The sequence below is a fragment of the Falco cherrug genome, chromosome 7 (genome assembly GCF_023634085.1).
Source record: "Falco cherrug isolate bFalChe1 chromosome 7, bFalChe1.pri, whole genome shotgun sequence".
NCBI classification, from domain to species: Eukaryota; Metazoa; Chordata; class Aves; order Falconiformes; family Falconidae; genus Falco; species Falco cherrug.
The window spans coordinates 20,422,407-20,438,076 of NC_073703.1; the positions used below are offsets into that span (position 1 = coordinate 20,422,407).

A 15,670-nucleotide genomic window follows, 5' to 3' on the forward strand; every position below is an offset into this window, starting at 1 on the left:
CTGTGACCTTTGCAACTGCACTTAGATGAAGAATTAAATAATCTTCCACTTGTATTTTTTTATTACGTGAACTTAGACAACAAACAAAATAAGCAAGCTTCCTTTATTATTTCAGATTTATTAGTGATAGTAAGTTAATTCTTTCCTAAGGTCAGTTGCATGCAACACACTACTCCTTGAAGTACAGTCATCTAAAGCTCTTTAGTTACTGCATGGTAAGGCTTCTTAAGTCACAGTGTATTTTCTTCAAGGCCTTGGCCAAAAAAAAAAAAAAAAAAATTAGACGAAAAGTTACACCAATTAACATTTATCTCATAAGGAATACAACTTTACTACTAGTTTTTTTATCTACACACATTCTAATACTGCTGATGGTGCTAGGTTATTTGTCAAAACAATTTACATTCAGAACACATCGCCTTAGGAGTAAGAATACTTTATAAAAGACAGAAACAGGTAAGCATGGCTTTCCCATTTTGAGCTAATATAAACAAAATGGTAGTATGCAAAAATTAAAGAAAAAAAACCCCAGCCCAACACACACATTACACAGCCTGTGCAATAAGTTATCCATGAAATAACTCTGTTAAATCATAAAAATCACAAGCATTAAAAATAAATATGTATCTAAATAAATATTTTGATTTTAATCTTGTGGCAATTATTCTTTATTTAGCATATGAAACACTTGTTACATATTTATGTTCACACCTTGCCAAACAGGTTACACTTGTAATAACAATACCAAGTACTACAGTGGTTTTTTCTTTACATTAGAATCTAAAAGTTGTAACTGCACACATTCCTTTCCACTGAAATACCATCTATTCGGCACCAGTTTGAAAATTATGCAAAGCCATCGGTACTGAACCACTTTATGGGACTGGGATTTTTTTTTAACTTGAGGCAGCCATAACTTTCTCCAATTGCTTCTCTTTGCCATTTCCTGCAGTCTCATTCATCAAATATTCACATTCACCGTGTTATCAAACAAGACAGACATACATACATCACTCCACATAAAGGTTACAAATAAATATGTTTTAAGTTTTATGAGAAAAGAGTTTAGAAGATGTTGCAAAATACTTAAATGTTTTACAAAGGTTTTTGTCAGTGATTATTGTCCTTGACCATCCTTCTCATCACTTTTTGGCAAAGAAATAAAAAGGAAGGAGAGAAAAGGCAGAGACACCTGTCTGTTCCTTGTTTCGGAGTCCTCAGGTCAGCTTCGAAGCCGTTCATCCATACAAAATACAAAATTCTCTTCAGCTACCAGGGCTGCAGCTCTGATGGAATCATTGAAGTTATTTTGCCGCAAGGGAGTCGCAGGCTAGATGTACAGGGGTGTCTCCTGCCCGGTCAGAAGCCTGAACATGGCAGCTGGCATGGTCTTCATGTGAATCTGTGATTAACAGAATCGTTACCACTTTAAAATAACCCCGAAGGGCCAACCTGTGTCCCTCCCTGCGGTACCAGTGCTTTAGTGACCTGGTTTCTCTAGACGCGAACAGTACCAACGTTCCTAGCTCAAAGTTCTCTGCTTCTAACAAGCTGGTTTGCTGTCTTTGCTCTGTGTGGGGTTTTTTTTTTTTTTTTGGTTTTATTTAAACCATGATGACAGGATGCAACATCACGTAGCTAAAAAAGACGCCCAAGACTCTTCCTATTGTTACACCCTACTCCAGTTACAGCCCGTAAAAAAGCAGCAGCACAAACCACTGAACGTTCATTCTGCTGCTCTGGTATTAACCAAACTTGAGATTATTTTCTCCCATTTTCCTTCCCTGTGGGAATGTCACTTGGTGCATGTTTTTTCCTAATTGAAGTGTGATCCTCTGAACGCAAACTTGGACTTTATCACCTGATATTTAAACGCCAGTGGAGTGCGGTGGAACAGGCTCTCTCACGGCTGGCGTACCTAAGTTCTTTCTACGGGCTGTGCTGTGAGGAAGCGTCGGGGGGATTCAGACTTAACAAGATTAAAGGCATCAGGTAATCGGGGTTGCATCGGAACTGTACTAGCGGCTGTAAGCGCCTATCAGGCAATGCAAGAGGAAGGAAGGTGAAGTTTACTAACTGATAACACTGACCCGCACCAGCCACACGCTGCCTCGATATCCTGGTCCCTCCACGCTTGAAGTTCCATACTGTCCCCCTCTGTCTGGGGAGATGCTACACAGCAAAGAGGCGCCATGAAGGCATGGAGGTTCTGTTGAATTCTACAGCTCTGTTCCTGGCAACGGGCACGTACTCGGCATTATTTTTTCAAGTTATCATTTTCCACAGGAAAACAAGTTCTTTGATTTTTGGCAAAGGAACTGGAGGAGGATGTGGCCAGGGCAGTGTATGATACTGCTGCTAAATTCGGTAGGGATTTCGATAAACTGAGGGTCTTTTTCATTCATTGCTGATTTCTCCACAAGTACTGGAGATGGATGTCTTAACTTATTCCCAAGGTAAGTTGGAAATGTTAGTGGAAATGAATTGATTAAAATTTGAATCTCTCAGCCCTCTGAATGTTTATTTATTTCTACGGCAGATGCTATGGTGATGAGCCAAGAGACATTTTCATTGCTAACATGCTTAAGCTATTTCTTCCTTTAATTTTTTGGTTTAATTCAAACAGTAGGTTGAAGGTTCAGGAACTCTTGAAAAAGAGGGGGGAAATGCAGTGACTGTGTATCTAATTGTTCAAAACCCGTTCTGTTAATTGTTTGTTATTGGTGCTCAACTCCAGGTTACTGAGGTGGTGCTTTTAATACTACGTTAAGATACTCTTTTCAACTGCAACATAGATTCTTTCACAGTGTGAGTTCCTTCAGTACTTGTCTTCTTACCTCTCCCACTGAATTAGACAACGCTTGTACTATCTTCTCGTGAGCAGTAGCAACAACGCTTTGTCCATTGATCTCGATAATACGGTGTCCTACTCTTACCCCTCCCCTCTCAGCTATTCCACCTCGCATCAAGCTGCAAATCTGTCAAGAGAAAGCAAAGTTTATTGATGTTCACAAGGTCATAATGTAGCAGTTACAAGGGTTTAATACATACTAATGAGTGTTGATGCCGTAAGGATTCCAGAAGATACTTGTAGAAAGTATTGAGCAATACTGTTGAGTTTTTAAATGCTGGTTTGGGTTTTGGTTTTTCAAAAATCCTGCAAATTACATTATTTATTTTTATTATTATGTATATTACATATAATTCTGATGGGCTGGGAAGATTTAAATACCTAACACAGTGATACAGGTAGCAGCCATGTAAAAGTGGAGTTGGGGAAGAGAGGAGTTTATGTACTGTCGGGATAGCAGAAAAAAATAATTTTAAAATATTTCTGACTGTGCCACCTGGACTCTTTCTGCAAGCTACCACGTTATTTTTTCTGAATAATGGGAAATATAAAAAGTGCTACATAAAAGTTAATCTGCAACAGCAGTGTTTTCACATACATGGAAAAAAACAGGCAGAAAGCTTAATCCTTAGCCCTGCACAAACTCTAGCTGAGGGTAAAGGATGATGCCATCCAGACATTCCATACCAAGAGCTGGCGGTCTGTCAGAAGGGCCACAGAGATGTACGGAAAGATTTATCTTAAAAATACAAGGAAGAAATTGTTTACAGCGAGGGCGGCGAGGCCCTGGCGCAGGCTGCCCAGAGCAGCTGTGGGTGCCCCATCCCTGGAAGCTCAAGGCCAGGCTGGACGGGGCTGGGAGTGACCCGATGTAGTGGGGGATGTCCCTGCCCACGGCCGGGGGTTGGACTAAGTTTTCCAGCACCGCTGGCCATAGGGAGCTTAGGAAGGCAGCGAGTCCGGCTGCTGGTTCACAGCTACCAGTAAAGAACCAGGCACATGCTTTGCCTTTTATGCCCCCTGCAACAAGGGGTAATTCTACAAGAAGAGCTGCGTTCCCCAGGCACCGTCCCGGCAGGCACTGCTACTTAAATGTTTGCTGAGGCTGCAGCGTGCGTGGTGGGGAGGCAAGAAGAAAAATCTCAATCCAGCAGGGGGAATGTAACAGAACATTTCCCGTGCTGCAGCAGGGCCCCCGGGCAGCCAGGCAGCGTGTTGGGAACCCCGGTAGAAGGCTGAGCTCATGCAGCACGGAAGGCAGATAACGCAGAGCTTAAAGCTCTGGAACTGCGCAGAGCTTAGCAGTGCTAAGGCTTTACCTTTTGTTTACTGCTAGAAACCTGTTCTTGGAGGAAACGAGTGCTGGAGCACCCAGCGGCGGCTGCTGCAGTACTGCCGCTGGTTAGACTCCGACGGGAAGAGCTGTTTGCTGAGATCTGGGAATTTGCTCCGAGCTTACTACAAGCACGATAAGATGTGGCTTGTGTCCTGCTGAGTTTGTAATCTAATTCAGAAACACGGCATGTGGAGAGAGGGCCAAGCTGGAACACCCTGAAGGTGACACATGGTCTGGGGTTGAGCAGAATCTCGTCTGTATGACACTGGCGTTTCCTTTAAATGCCTTGTCACAAACAACAGCGCTGTAAAAAAACAAAGTCCCTTCCACAGGGAGTGAAAATATATAGTTATTCTTTGTTTATAAAAGGCCTTTCTCAGCCTTCTAGAAAAATCAAACTTTCTCCTGAGTAAGACTTATCTTCCACCATGCTATCAGCAGTGGCTGAGTTTTACCCGCTGTGGCTCACAGAGCACTTCTGATGGACTTTTATAGATAAAGGCACCATCAGGGCCCTTCAAAGAAATTGCATCTTAGATTTCTGCCCCATACAATACGTTGTTTTGCAGGGAGCCCGCCTTCTAATCGCACAGCTGACACATAAGCGGTACTACATGGTCTGCTCTTTCACGGAAAGCTGCTCAATCCAGCTCCCTGGTAGAGTAGCAGTTTGCTCCTTGCTGTCGGGGATTGTGTGCGGTGGTCTGAAAGGAGGAAAAGCAGAACGTGCCAAAAGAAACCCTGCAAATGTATGTGTCGCAGTGTAAAAGCAAGTACAGAGGCCGTACAGCCAGCTGCAAGAAAAGCTGTCAGAGTGAAGGGAAACATGAGCTCTCGCCCTTCCGGCATAAAGGAAGAGCTAAGGGCTTGCACATCTGTCCAGGGCACATTTCATCTCCTGGCTCTCACAGCATTTTTAATACCATCAGTGAACTTGCGCTTCCTAACAGCCTCAGGCATGGGGAGCAGCCTCTTCATTCAGGAACGTGGTCCCTCTCCGGTCCTGGTAAGCTGCAGACGGGAAGAAAGGCACGGCACTACAGCCCGTGCCCAGGGCTGTCTGCAGGCAGCCCAGCCGGGGCAGGGCAGGCTGGCACGTTCAGGCTGAGCAGCACCGAGCGAACACGGCTCTGTTCAGCCAGGATTGCTCAGCCTGCTGTGCTTGTTGAGCGTGGCGACAGCTGTATCATTAAATAAAGCATGACTGATCTGGATCTTCTTGTAAACAAGAGCCTATACTCTTATTTACTGTGACTGAATTAAAAAAAAAAAAAAAACAAACAAGAATAAGAAAAAAAAAAAGGTGTAAACCATACTAGTTCAATCTGTTCAGCTGTTACAGGTTCTGTAACGTGCCTTAGACAAGCTGCAGCGCGTCAGAGGTGAAACTTCAGCAGCTTCACGGTCAGTTCTATTGCAACTGCCCGTTGTGCAGCAAACCTTACGGACGGAAGAGTGCAAGGCAAACTAACTGTTTATTCTGTGTAAATGCCTTAAATATAACCTATTAAACCACGTTTCTCCTCATCTCACTCCTACATTACTCTATTTAAACCTTGTATATTTTTCCCCAGACAGTTTAAATAAATATAAATGAAGGCAAGGAAGAAAGCATGAGCTGGCTGTTCTGTTAAGTTTCGCCCAGGATTGCTGTGGTTTTGCAATGAAACTACATCGGTAGCTTTCAAGAGCCATGAAGAGTATTTGCATCATTAGTGCAAGGGGAGTTTTGCAAAATTAACACTGATTTATGCTGCTGTGCTGTTCCCTAAGGAGAACTCCCAAAAGCTGGCACTACCGGTGCTCCATGAAGCACAACTTCAGGCTTTGCATTAATTAAACGACACAGAATATCCAAAGAAAAGTGTCACCTGCAGCAGCCTGGTCTCTGCACCTTCCTGATACCCTGGCACCAGCAAACCCGGCGCAGGTGGTACCGGTGTCCCCAGGCTGTTGATGGGCTGCACTGGGCAGCAGCTGTGCGCCTCACGCAGAGAGAGGCAGGGCAAAGAGCAGCCACCGCAGAACCACTGTCATGGAGGCGCAGGACACCAGTGCCAGCTGCATGCGTGACGTGCATGATGTGCATGCATGACGATGGCATGGCGGGAGGAGATACTCCATTACAGCCGTTTTGGCAAACCAGTTATTTCTGTGCTGCGCTAACGCTGAGCCAATGAAGAGCAAGGATGTTATTTCTGAATCCTCTCTTAATTTGTAACTTGCTGGCAGTTACAAAACAGCTTTTTAGAAGTTCAGTGTTGAACTGCCAGGGAGACAGACTTTTCAGAGTCACATTTCCCAACGTTAGGTGCAGTAAGATCGACTTTATCCAAACAAGGATTTACAGCCCTACGAGCCTGTCTGTAGCGGCAGCCTAACAAAAGATGTTACTCTCTCTTTTTTGTTGATTGGCTTTGATATTCAAACACGGACTCTTCGTAAATGAAATGTATTACAAGGCTTTCTTTTTTTGTTATCCGAGAAGGATCTTTATGCTGAATCTGGTAAACTTTATATTGGGTGTCATCTAAATGCTGCTGATGTAAATGGAACGAATGATGATGGCGCAGTGCGGTGAGTGTGACAAAGGACCAGCAGATGGAGTGAGCACGCTGCAAAAGAAACCCACCACGTCTGCAGGATTCACTTGAGTAAGGCTCTAACTATGTAGATGATGAGCTGGGAGAAGCAGAATAGATCGTCCCACAGACTCATCACTGCCCCAGCCACGCGAGGAAACGTTATGCTGCTGCTGTTCTACCTTGGCCTGATGCTTCCCCCTGCCCTGACCCAACCTCCACCAACGCTGTGACAGGCCTCCTAAAAGACCTGACAAACACAGCACAGTATCGCTCATTGCTCCTTAAATACGTTTTCCTCTTTTTATCGCAGCACCAGCTGAACATACTAGATTTACAAAGGAAAGCAATTAGGAAATAAATCAATGCCTCATTGAGTGTGATATGCTGTTCTCGGTGCCCTCTGTGAGAGCTTGTAAAACCAGATCCCATCCCTTTCATCCTCTTTATCCCGAGACTCGGGATTTGCTCACACAGAGTGAACTACCAGCAATAACCGTATGGACAGGTTGCAAGGGGGTTAAGCGCAGGCAAAGAGGACAGCAATACACAACACGTGATTTTTCTGTATGTTTTCACAGACCTCTCTCTACTCGAGCATTAATCATGGAATCATGACAATCATGACAAATACTTTAAACCTCGGCTTGTTAAGGATGTCAGCCTGTAGTAGTTATTACCACTTCAGAGCGCTTCCAGCTGGACCAAGGCTTGCAGCAGCGTTCTTTAGACCAGCTCTACTGTGTCCACAACATGAGATGAGATCTTAGGCAGGGACATTTAAAACTCAGGTACGGTAATAACTTGGAGATGGCTAGCAGAGCTGAAACTCCACCAACGAGCCATCTGTTTGCTAAAGCACAGTAAGACCCATAAATCGTATCCTACAGAGTTACCTGCGACTCCTCCCAGGGTGGCAAACAGAAATCTGGCAACTTCAATCGATGAGTTTCACAGAACAGGGGACCAGAGCCCACTGTCCTTTGTGATGTGGTTTTCTGTGTTAGCAGCCTGATTTATTTTTTTTCCTAGACTGGAGGAAGAGCAGATGGTGATGGTCCTGCACTGCAGACAGTCCCTAATGCTAGAGTCAGCCCCCAGACAGAGCAGGTGACTACCTGAGCTAGTTGTGTTGGGAGTTTGCTTTGGAAAGGTATCGAAGAACGGCTTGGGAAGGAAGAACTACGAGAGAGGGACCCTGAGCGGCACTGGGTGAATGTCACCAGCATGTTCATTCTCCTGTTTGTTGCCGTTACTGCAGGGAAACTGCGGTGTGCAGAGAAGGTACACCTGGGCCACAACCTCTACAATTACTTGCAGCGAGAGGTGTTTCATTTTAACAAGAGGAGGTCATAATAAAGTTCCCTTGTCCACTATCATGTGAGCCAAATAAATTATGCAGAGCAAAAGAAAAATTAAAAGTCTTGGTGAACGTGTGCTGAAATTTAAGAAAGAGAAACAGGATCAGAGCTAAGATTAGACTGTTATAATTGTAAAAACCTGTTTCAGCATAACTATTTTCCTTGCAGCTCTGGCACACTCCTGACAATTATACATGAATTAGCTGGTCCAGATATTCCACCAAACGATTTGGACTATAAATCTGGTGGCTGTGTTATGCAGGAAAATCCCTCAGGAATGGCAGTACTTGTGCTCCTGGTGCTGTCTATTTCCATCATATCAGAGATGTGATTATAAAGTTTTGATTAATTACAGGATCACAGTACAAAAAGTGAGGTCATGTGCAAGGATTTTTTCAGTACTTCAGTGTGTTTCTTGAAAGAAAAAATAAACAAACCAAAACAATCACTGAACACAGAAACTTACAATTCCGTTCTGTACACTGAAGCCCAGCTGGTATTTCAGGTCTGGCCGTTTAATGAGGACAGTGGTAACAGGAGGACAGCTGACAATGTTCAGTTTGACTTGTGTCTGGTTCTTGAGACCCTGTAAGATGTTCCAAAAATTAATTATTTCTGGAATGGATCTTAATTTGCTCTTTGATCAGTCATTTCCTAATTGCAAGAGTGCAAAGCAGCTGATCTGAGAAAGAACAGCGAGAGTTAATAGAAATCTGTTGTTAACTTGGAGATACATTTCTCTCTTTCATTTATTTCCCAAGCTATTTGGCCCAACAAAACGTATCAAAACTTTGCCTTAAATTACTGTAGAAACTTCAAAAAAGTTTTCAAGAAAAACCCAAACTGACTACTGGTTGCCCTTTACCAGCATCTTGCTAATTAATCTGCTGCTGCTGTTCCTGGTAAATCTGCACGGACATTAGATTTAATTTTGGAGACTAAAGATGATGCATTCTGAGATTCCGTCACGTCCAGGGAATCTCCACATACTCACTTGTTCTGTTCTGCACTCTACCAGCCTCCATCCATTTCAGCTACATGGAGCCTGAAGAAGCATAGTAGCTTTTAATCCTCGGATTTTAATTTGGAGGCTGTGGGGAAAGCCTGAAACTTGATTTAGACAGGTTTTTCAGACCTGGCCTCATTTGTTATAGTCCAGTAACAAAGCTGCAGTCAAATTCTCCAGCCCTAAGTTTCTGTACATTGTCACCCCTGAATCTCTGTTTCTAATTCTACTTTTTGTTAATGACAGATTACTTCTTTTTTTTTTTCTTCTTTTTTTTTTTTCAGTGATATGAAAAATCGTATCTGCTGGTATTCTACAGGGTCACTTGTCAGAATAATCCATCTCTGCTGGCTTACAATCTACAGCATATAACAGCATATAGTTGTAAATTTGGGGTACCTTTATGATCCCTTGGCATGTTGCAAGAGGTAGACCAACTAAACTGGTCCCATTAATGGACATAATTTGGTCTCCGATGCTTAGTTTTCCTGAACGGGCTGCAGGGCCTCCATTCATCATGTTAGCCAGGATAACGGTGGGTAGAATGGATCCCCATCCAGATTCCACAATCACTACCCCAAGAATTTCTCCCTTCTGTTTTTCTAGCTGGAGCTGCAATTAAAAAGAAAAAAACAGAATAATGTTTTTTGCTTTGATTTACCTAAACTTGAGCACTACCATCTCAGTTGTTCCTGAGTAACACCTACAAATTACAAAAATAATTCTATTCTTTGCCATTAGGTAGCAGCAAGACCTGAAAAATCCTGTTAAAACTGTGTAATGTATACCTATTTCTTTTCAGGGGTATACTCCGCTTCTTTGTTGAACAAGTACATAGGTCCTTCTAATAAGCAAAGCCCGAACACCTTGGTTGGCGCTACAGAAACACGGTGGGACTATCAAATGAGGGAACGCCGAATGTCTCTGTCCTGCTTGGAGCCTGGCAGCGGGGCAGGCTGTAACGTTTTGTGACCAAGTCGGTGCCTGGAGCACAGGCTTGAGTTCAGCTCCGCTTCTGCCACCACTGCTCAGGTTGTCTCTTGATCTCAGGGTCGATCTGTCCTTGTTTTCAGCCAAGGATCTCTTGATTATTACTGTTGCTATCAATATTGTTAACATTATTGGATATACTTGTGCCTAGCACATTAACCGAAGATCCCTGATGTGTCGATGCAATGTAAATGATGACTTCTCCTCAGATATGGAGACATTAACTGCTCAGTAATCATAGCACATCTAACTTAGAGGAGTAAGAGTTTAAGTAGAGAACATACTCTTAAAATACTGTGAATTATTTTCTTCTAAGCATGGAGCGACAGGGACATCCCTACTTAGGGGAATCACGAAGGTCAGCTGACTTTTGTTGAAGCTATCTAACAAGGCTTCGAAACAACCAGTATGCCACAACTCTGTCATTGCTCAAACATTCATAAACCAACCAGAAGCAAAGGTGCCACAAAAATAACGACCTCTTGAATCACCCTGAAATGTGACGCATTTTTATTGTTCTGTTCCGATTCTAAGTTAAACCAAGACCTGTTCAACTGAACTTTCCCTTAATTGCTACAAGAGAAATATTTTGCCAGGCTTATATGCACACGGGAACAGCTTACGGAGACCTAGTGACTGCAGAAGTATAAAACTACACATCAGATCATACGCTTTCTATCAGCAGGTACGGGTGAGAAATGCTTTCTGCCCAGGACCACCCCCCCCCGTATGACAGAGCCTGGAAGACCAGAAGACACGAGCAGGGAAGGTGGGACGGGAGGAGGAACCAAGCCGCAGCTCATCTCAGAGCAGGACTGCGTTAGGGCTCAGGGAGCCTGAGCTTTGGAACACGACCCCAGCGCCCGCCACACTGCAGCGAAGTAAGACCAAGCAGAATGTGGGTGCCACTGCGCTCGCCGCGTTCCTGTTTGGAATGCCTGGGGTTACAGTGACCTTTATAAGAAATGTAAAATGTGAAATGTGTGGCCGTTGTACAGAAAAATCCGTTAGATCCAAAATCAAATGTAAGTAGTTACACTTCTGTAATTTGGGGCACTTGAGGGAAATTCTTGCCTTTTCACCTCTTAGGAGTGTGAAACAACATTTCGTGTGGGAGTTCTGCTGGTGTTCTGATAGGGGAAGAGGAACTGGCCTGCTCAGTGCCACAGCATCCTGGACTCACGGTCCTCGATCTGTTACCTAAGAAATCACTTTCAACATGCATCAGAATGGATTGCCATCTCTCTTTCTGTATCAATACATTGGTAAAACATAAAAACACCTGACACTGTGTACTGCGAATAGCACCCAGCTTATCTATGTCAGGAGTCAATGCACTTTACTACTGTTTTTGTAGAAAGACCCTGAAAACAAAACCAAGAAATTCGAAAAACTTACAAAGCTGGTTTTAGTAGCACAGTATCGACAAAGTAACACGTTTTGAGATATAAAGTCATCCTTAAAACACCAAAAGTTATTTCCATCAGTACTACTCTGAAAAAATGGATCAATCTGAAATGAAATTTCAAAACTAGTTTACCTCTTTGCAGTTTTCTGAATTGGAAAAGTGTATAAGATCATCATTGTACATCTCTTGGGTATTGATGATGTCACTGTATTCTTTCTGACTGAGATCCTCTGGGTTAATTCCGTTGGCTCTTAGAAACTCTTGGTAAGCCACACTGAAAGCCTGACCAATTGACTGAGCTATCAGCTGTGCCTAGAATGTAGAACAAAACACAGCTCAGAGAAAGGACTGGTCAACAGTTTACCGCTGAAACTATCACAAATGAGAGAAACTGGATTTTAAGACGGAGACAAAACAAAGGATGCTGCAAAGCTGCTGCACCAGTATGGATACAAAGTCACTTTAAGGTCAGTTGTACAGAAAGAATTCATTACATCCAAAATCAAATTACAAACTCCATTTAAAAACCCTGCTGATCTCCTTTCATCAGCACGTTGCAGTAGCAAGCAGCCATATGCTATTTATGTACGTGTTCCAATAAACAGTGCAGGGTCCTGGCTTGGTACCAGCGTGGAGCAGAGCTCGCAGGCTGTCACAAACCCTGCTGCTGAGCACGGCGTGTTTGCAGGATGAGGAGGGAACGGGTGCTCTGCTTGCACATGCATGCGTGGCCATGCATGCACTGATGCTTTCGGTGCTTGTGTCACCTGCTGCTTCTCCACCTTGGTTTTATAGGGCTGAAAATGCTGCTTCAACAAAACCATCTGCTCTCCTAGTACTGCCATGATACCTGTCTCATATTCCCAGCAAACCAGTGACAGCCCTGCCTACCCACTGCACATCCACAGTAGCTATTCCCATTAACGCTCTGACTAGCAATGTCAGGGAGGCTTCTGAGAACACAGCCAGAGCCACGATTATAGCTTGTTAATGTTAAGAACAACTCTTTGAAATCCCCTGGGTCTTTATTAATTTTTGGAGCAGTTATCTGCGCATGCATTTTACTACAGTATGCAATAAAAGATGACTTCCCATTACAGTGGGCTATGCGGTGAGCACAATTAATGAAAAATTACAGTGACTGGTATTTGGACGTGTCAGAAATATGTAGACATTAGAAAGAAATTACAGAAACCGACAATGATAATGATGATAATACTAACAAGTGCATATTCAGCACACTGCAAAGTCAACTAATTAAAGAATGAATGGCTGTAAAATTTACTTTCTTGTTCCACTGGATGGCACTGGAACACAGAGAAACAGAGGTACAGAAAAGTAAATGCATTTGTAGTCAACTTTTTCTACACTGGAATTATTTTTTTTTCCCCTATTCTGAGTTTACTGCAGCTCACAGGAGGATGCCACGCTGAGTTTCCTGTATTTGTGGTTTCCAGGTACTGTATCCTGTGCATATGAGTAACTCCCAATGACCTGAGGAGGAGTTAATTGCATCTTAAAATGTAACTCCCTAAAAATACCACTAATCAAACCTATAAAACTACTCTGGAAATGCAACACACTTTCTTAGACAGTAGGTACATGCAAAATGCATTATGAATGCACAGGGGCTTCTGGATAACGCTGTAAACCTGTATCTGCTTGCAACCTACCCAGCAGATACCCAGTGCTTCTCTGATGCACCAAGGTGGTTTTCTCGTTTCACTTGTGCTGCAGGACACCCAAGCACCAACCTGCTTGACTGGAAAAGGATTTTAGAAAATCAAGGACGTCATTAGCCTAGCCAGTCAGAAATTGTTCCTTCATATTTTAAAACATCTTTTCAAAGCGTATCAATATGCCAAGAGGTTTGTAGTAGTATGGTAGTACAGAAGGCATCAAGAACATATTTATATCATTCCATTATTAAAGTTTATCACCAGTCCTTACTGACTTCTTTTTTCCAGCTCCAGTGCCACTGTTCCCTCTGTAGCTGGTCCCATTGCTTTTGCCTCCGTTCTGCAGCCTCAAAACCAACAGGTCTGTCATAGTCTATTCCATCAGTGCTAGTACCAGTTGTCACATCTTAATTTCATCTCTATCTCCCAAGTTTTTATGCATGTTTATGAAAGTCTTCAGCATTATGTACAACTTAGAGATAATGTAATTAAGTTGCTTGAAAAGGTCTCCCCAGCAAAGCTAACTAGGTCTGAGAACAATCCCAGCCCAGTCCTCTAACCTTTAGACAACGACATTTCTCTTTCACGGGCTTAATTGCTTTAAAATAATGAGAACGATTGCTTAGCTCAAAAAAAAATATTCAAGCTGTGAGATACAACTGTCTGAACCGAAGAACTCAATTCTTTTTTAATTGATGTGACAGAAATTCCATTTAAAGCTGTTCCTACAGAACAACGGCCAGAAATGTTTAGTATTATGTCTCACTAATACCCGTCTCTCACGTCAAGTTAGAAACAGACAAAAAACTTTGCTTTTTCTGTTTTCCTTGCTTGGTATTTTTTTCTACAGCTGTTTTAGGTTGAAGTCCTCTGATCTGGCAGAAACAGACACAAATTCCTATTTTGCTACCAAAACACACCTGAATGTACAAAGCAGTAAAGCAAGGTAATCTCCCTTTGCCACAAGGGGTAAGGGCATGGCATGCCACCGATTTTCACCTGGGTGAAACAGGATGCAGCAGACGTGTACAGAACTCCTTTGCAACCAGTACTTCTGCAATCCTACTCCGAGAATGGCTCCGAGGTCTTTCATCTTTTGGTATTTCTGATGCAAGTGAAAATTAGAACCTAAATTCTGAAGCGGTCACTCCTTTTTTAAACAGAATTTTAATAAAAAGTAGTTCAGGGCTAATACGGTATTGAATCTCAGAGTATCTTATGGCATAAAATGACAGAAAATTATGTTTTCTGTTGCATAATTGTTGTGAGAGACTAGTGAGAGCAAGTTCTTCCTAGCCTTTTACTTTACAATTGCTAAACTCTTCTGGCCATGAAGAAAAATATCTAGAAATACAGAGAACTAAACTTTCTTATCTCTCTTGCATTTACATAAAAATTCTAAATCTTTGCTACAGATCAAAAAAGAGAATGGAAAAATAAACAGCCGAATGTGTTCTTAAAGATCAAAGGATCAAGTTGCCCGTCTGAGAGCACATATACCAACTACAGGTAAATAAGCCACAAGGGAGTATGGACGGGACAGAGGGCAGCCCTGGCCAGGCCCACCACATCGGGAGATGTTCTCAGCAACCTGGCTTCAGCTTGGAAGGGGTCGGGAACGGTTCCACCTCATTGCCAGGTGTCTGGAGGCGTATGTGTGTCATTATGGGCCAACCTGCTGGACTAAAGGATCCAGTACAGGATGAATGATCAATGCGACAGCTCATAAATTAATTTCAGCCATAAATGGCCACTGACTTCCAGCAAAATCCAACACATCCAAATAATGAGGCAGCAAAGCATCTGGGGAAGCATTGTTGAAAGAACACAAGTGATTCTGTAATACATGAGACAGAGAGTGGGTATTCTGGGACTGAGAGGTAGACATGAATTTGTGACATGGATTTGTGGAGGCAGAAGAGATATGAGTACAGGCAAACAACTGGCGAATGTCTCCACAGATTACCTGCAGCGTCACTCAGAAAAGATTACTGACAACAAAAATTCACCCAAGAAATTAGATGTCGTTTCAGATTCTAGAAATGACATATGTTGTATAATAAATGTAATCCCATTTACTTACATCCTCTGATTCAAAGACATGGCATATCATTTTGTACTGCTTCTTTCCTTCCTGGGCACCAGGTGTCGTTTCAATACAGTCTTGAGAAGCCGACCTCGGCATGCGGCGGCGCGCCATCAGAACCACGATGTTACCGATATCAGCGATATAGGAGATAGTGCGCAGCGCGTGGTCCATCATTGTCTCCTGCGGAAAGCAAAGGGCAATACAGTAACTCTTCACGCCTGCCGTTACCCTGCACATGCTGCATCTTCCCTCTCCTTGATGGCCTGTTGCTGGAGAAGGACACAGGCTCCAGAGGTGCTTCCTACAGCCCCAGCCCCGACGTCCCTGCGCAGGCTGCGCCCGAACTCCAGCGGCAGGCAGGGTGCCTG

General features: G+C 43.2%; 1 protein-coding gene across 5 annotated transcripts in view; it reads right to left on the reverse strand.

The window, feature by feature from the left end:
* Positions 1 to 15,670, reverse strand: part of APBA2 (amyloid beta precursor protein binding family A member 2) — a 106,310-nt gene that overhangs the window by 352 nt on the left and 90,288 nt on the right. For 3 of the 5 annotated variants that reach the window (XM_055716599.1, XM_055716597.1, XM_055716598.1), the window contains 6 exons: positions 15,297 to 15,482; positions 11,667 to 11,846; positions 9,536 to 9,748; positions 8,597 to 8,716; positions 2,838 to 2,978; positions 301 to 1,402 (listed from right to left, as the gene is read on the reverse strand). In XM_055716599.1, the coding sequence (XP_055572574.1) occupies positions 1,331 to 1,402; positions 2,838 to 2,978; positions 8,597 to 8,716; positions 9,536 to 9,748; positions 11,667 to 11,846; positions 15,297 to 15,482 (912 nt within the window). In that variant the 3' untranslated portion in view covers positions 301 to 1,330. The other 2 variants (XR_008733223.1, XM_055716600.1) reach the window with 2 other exon arrangements.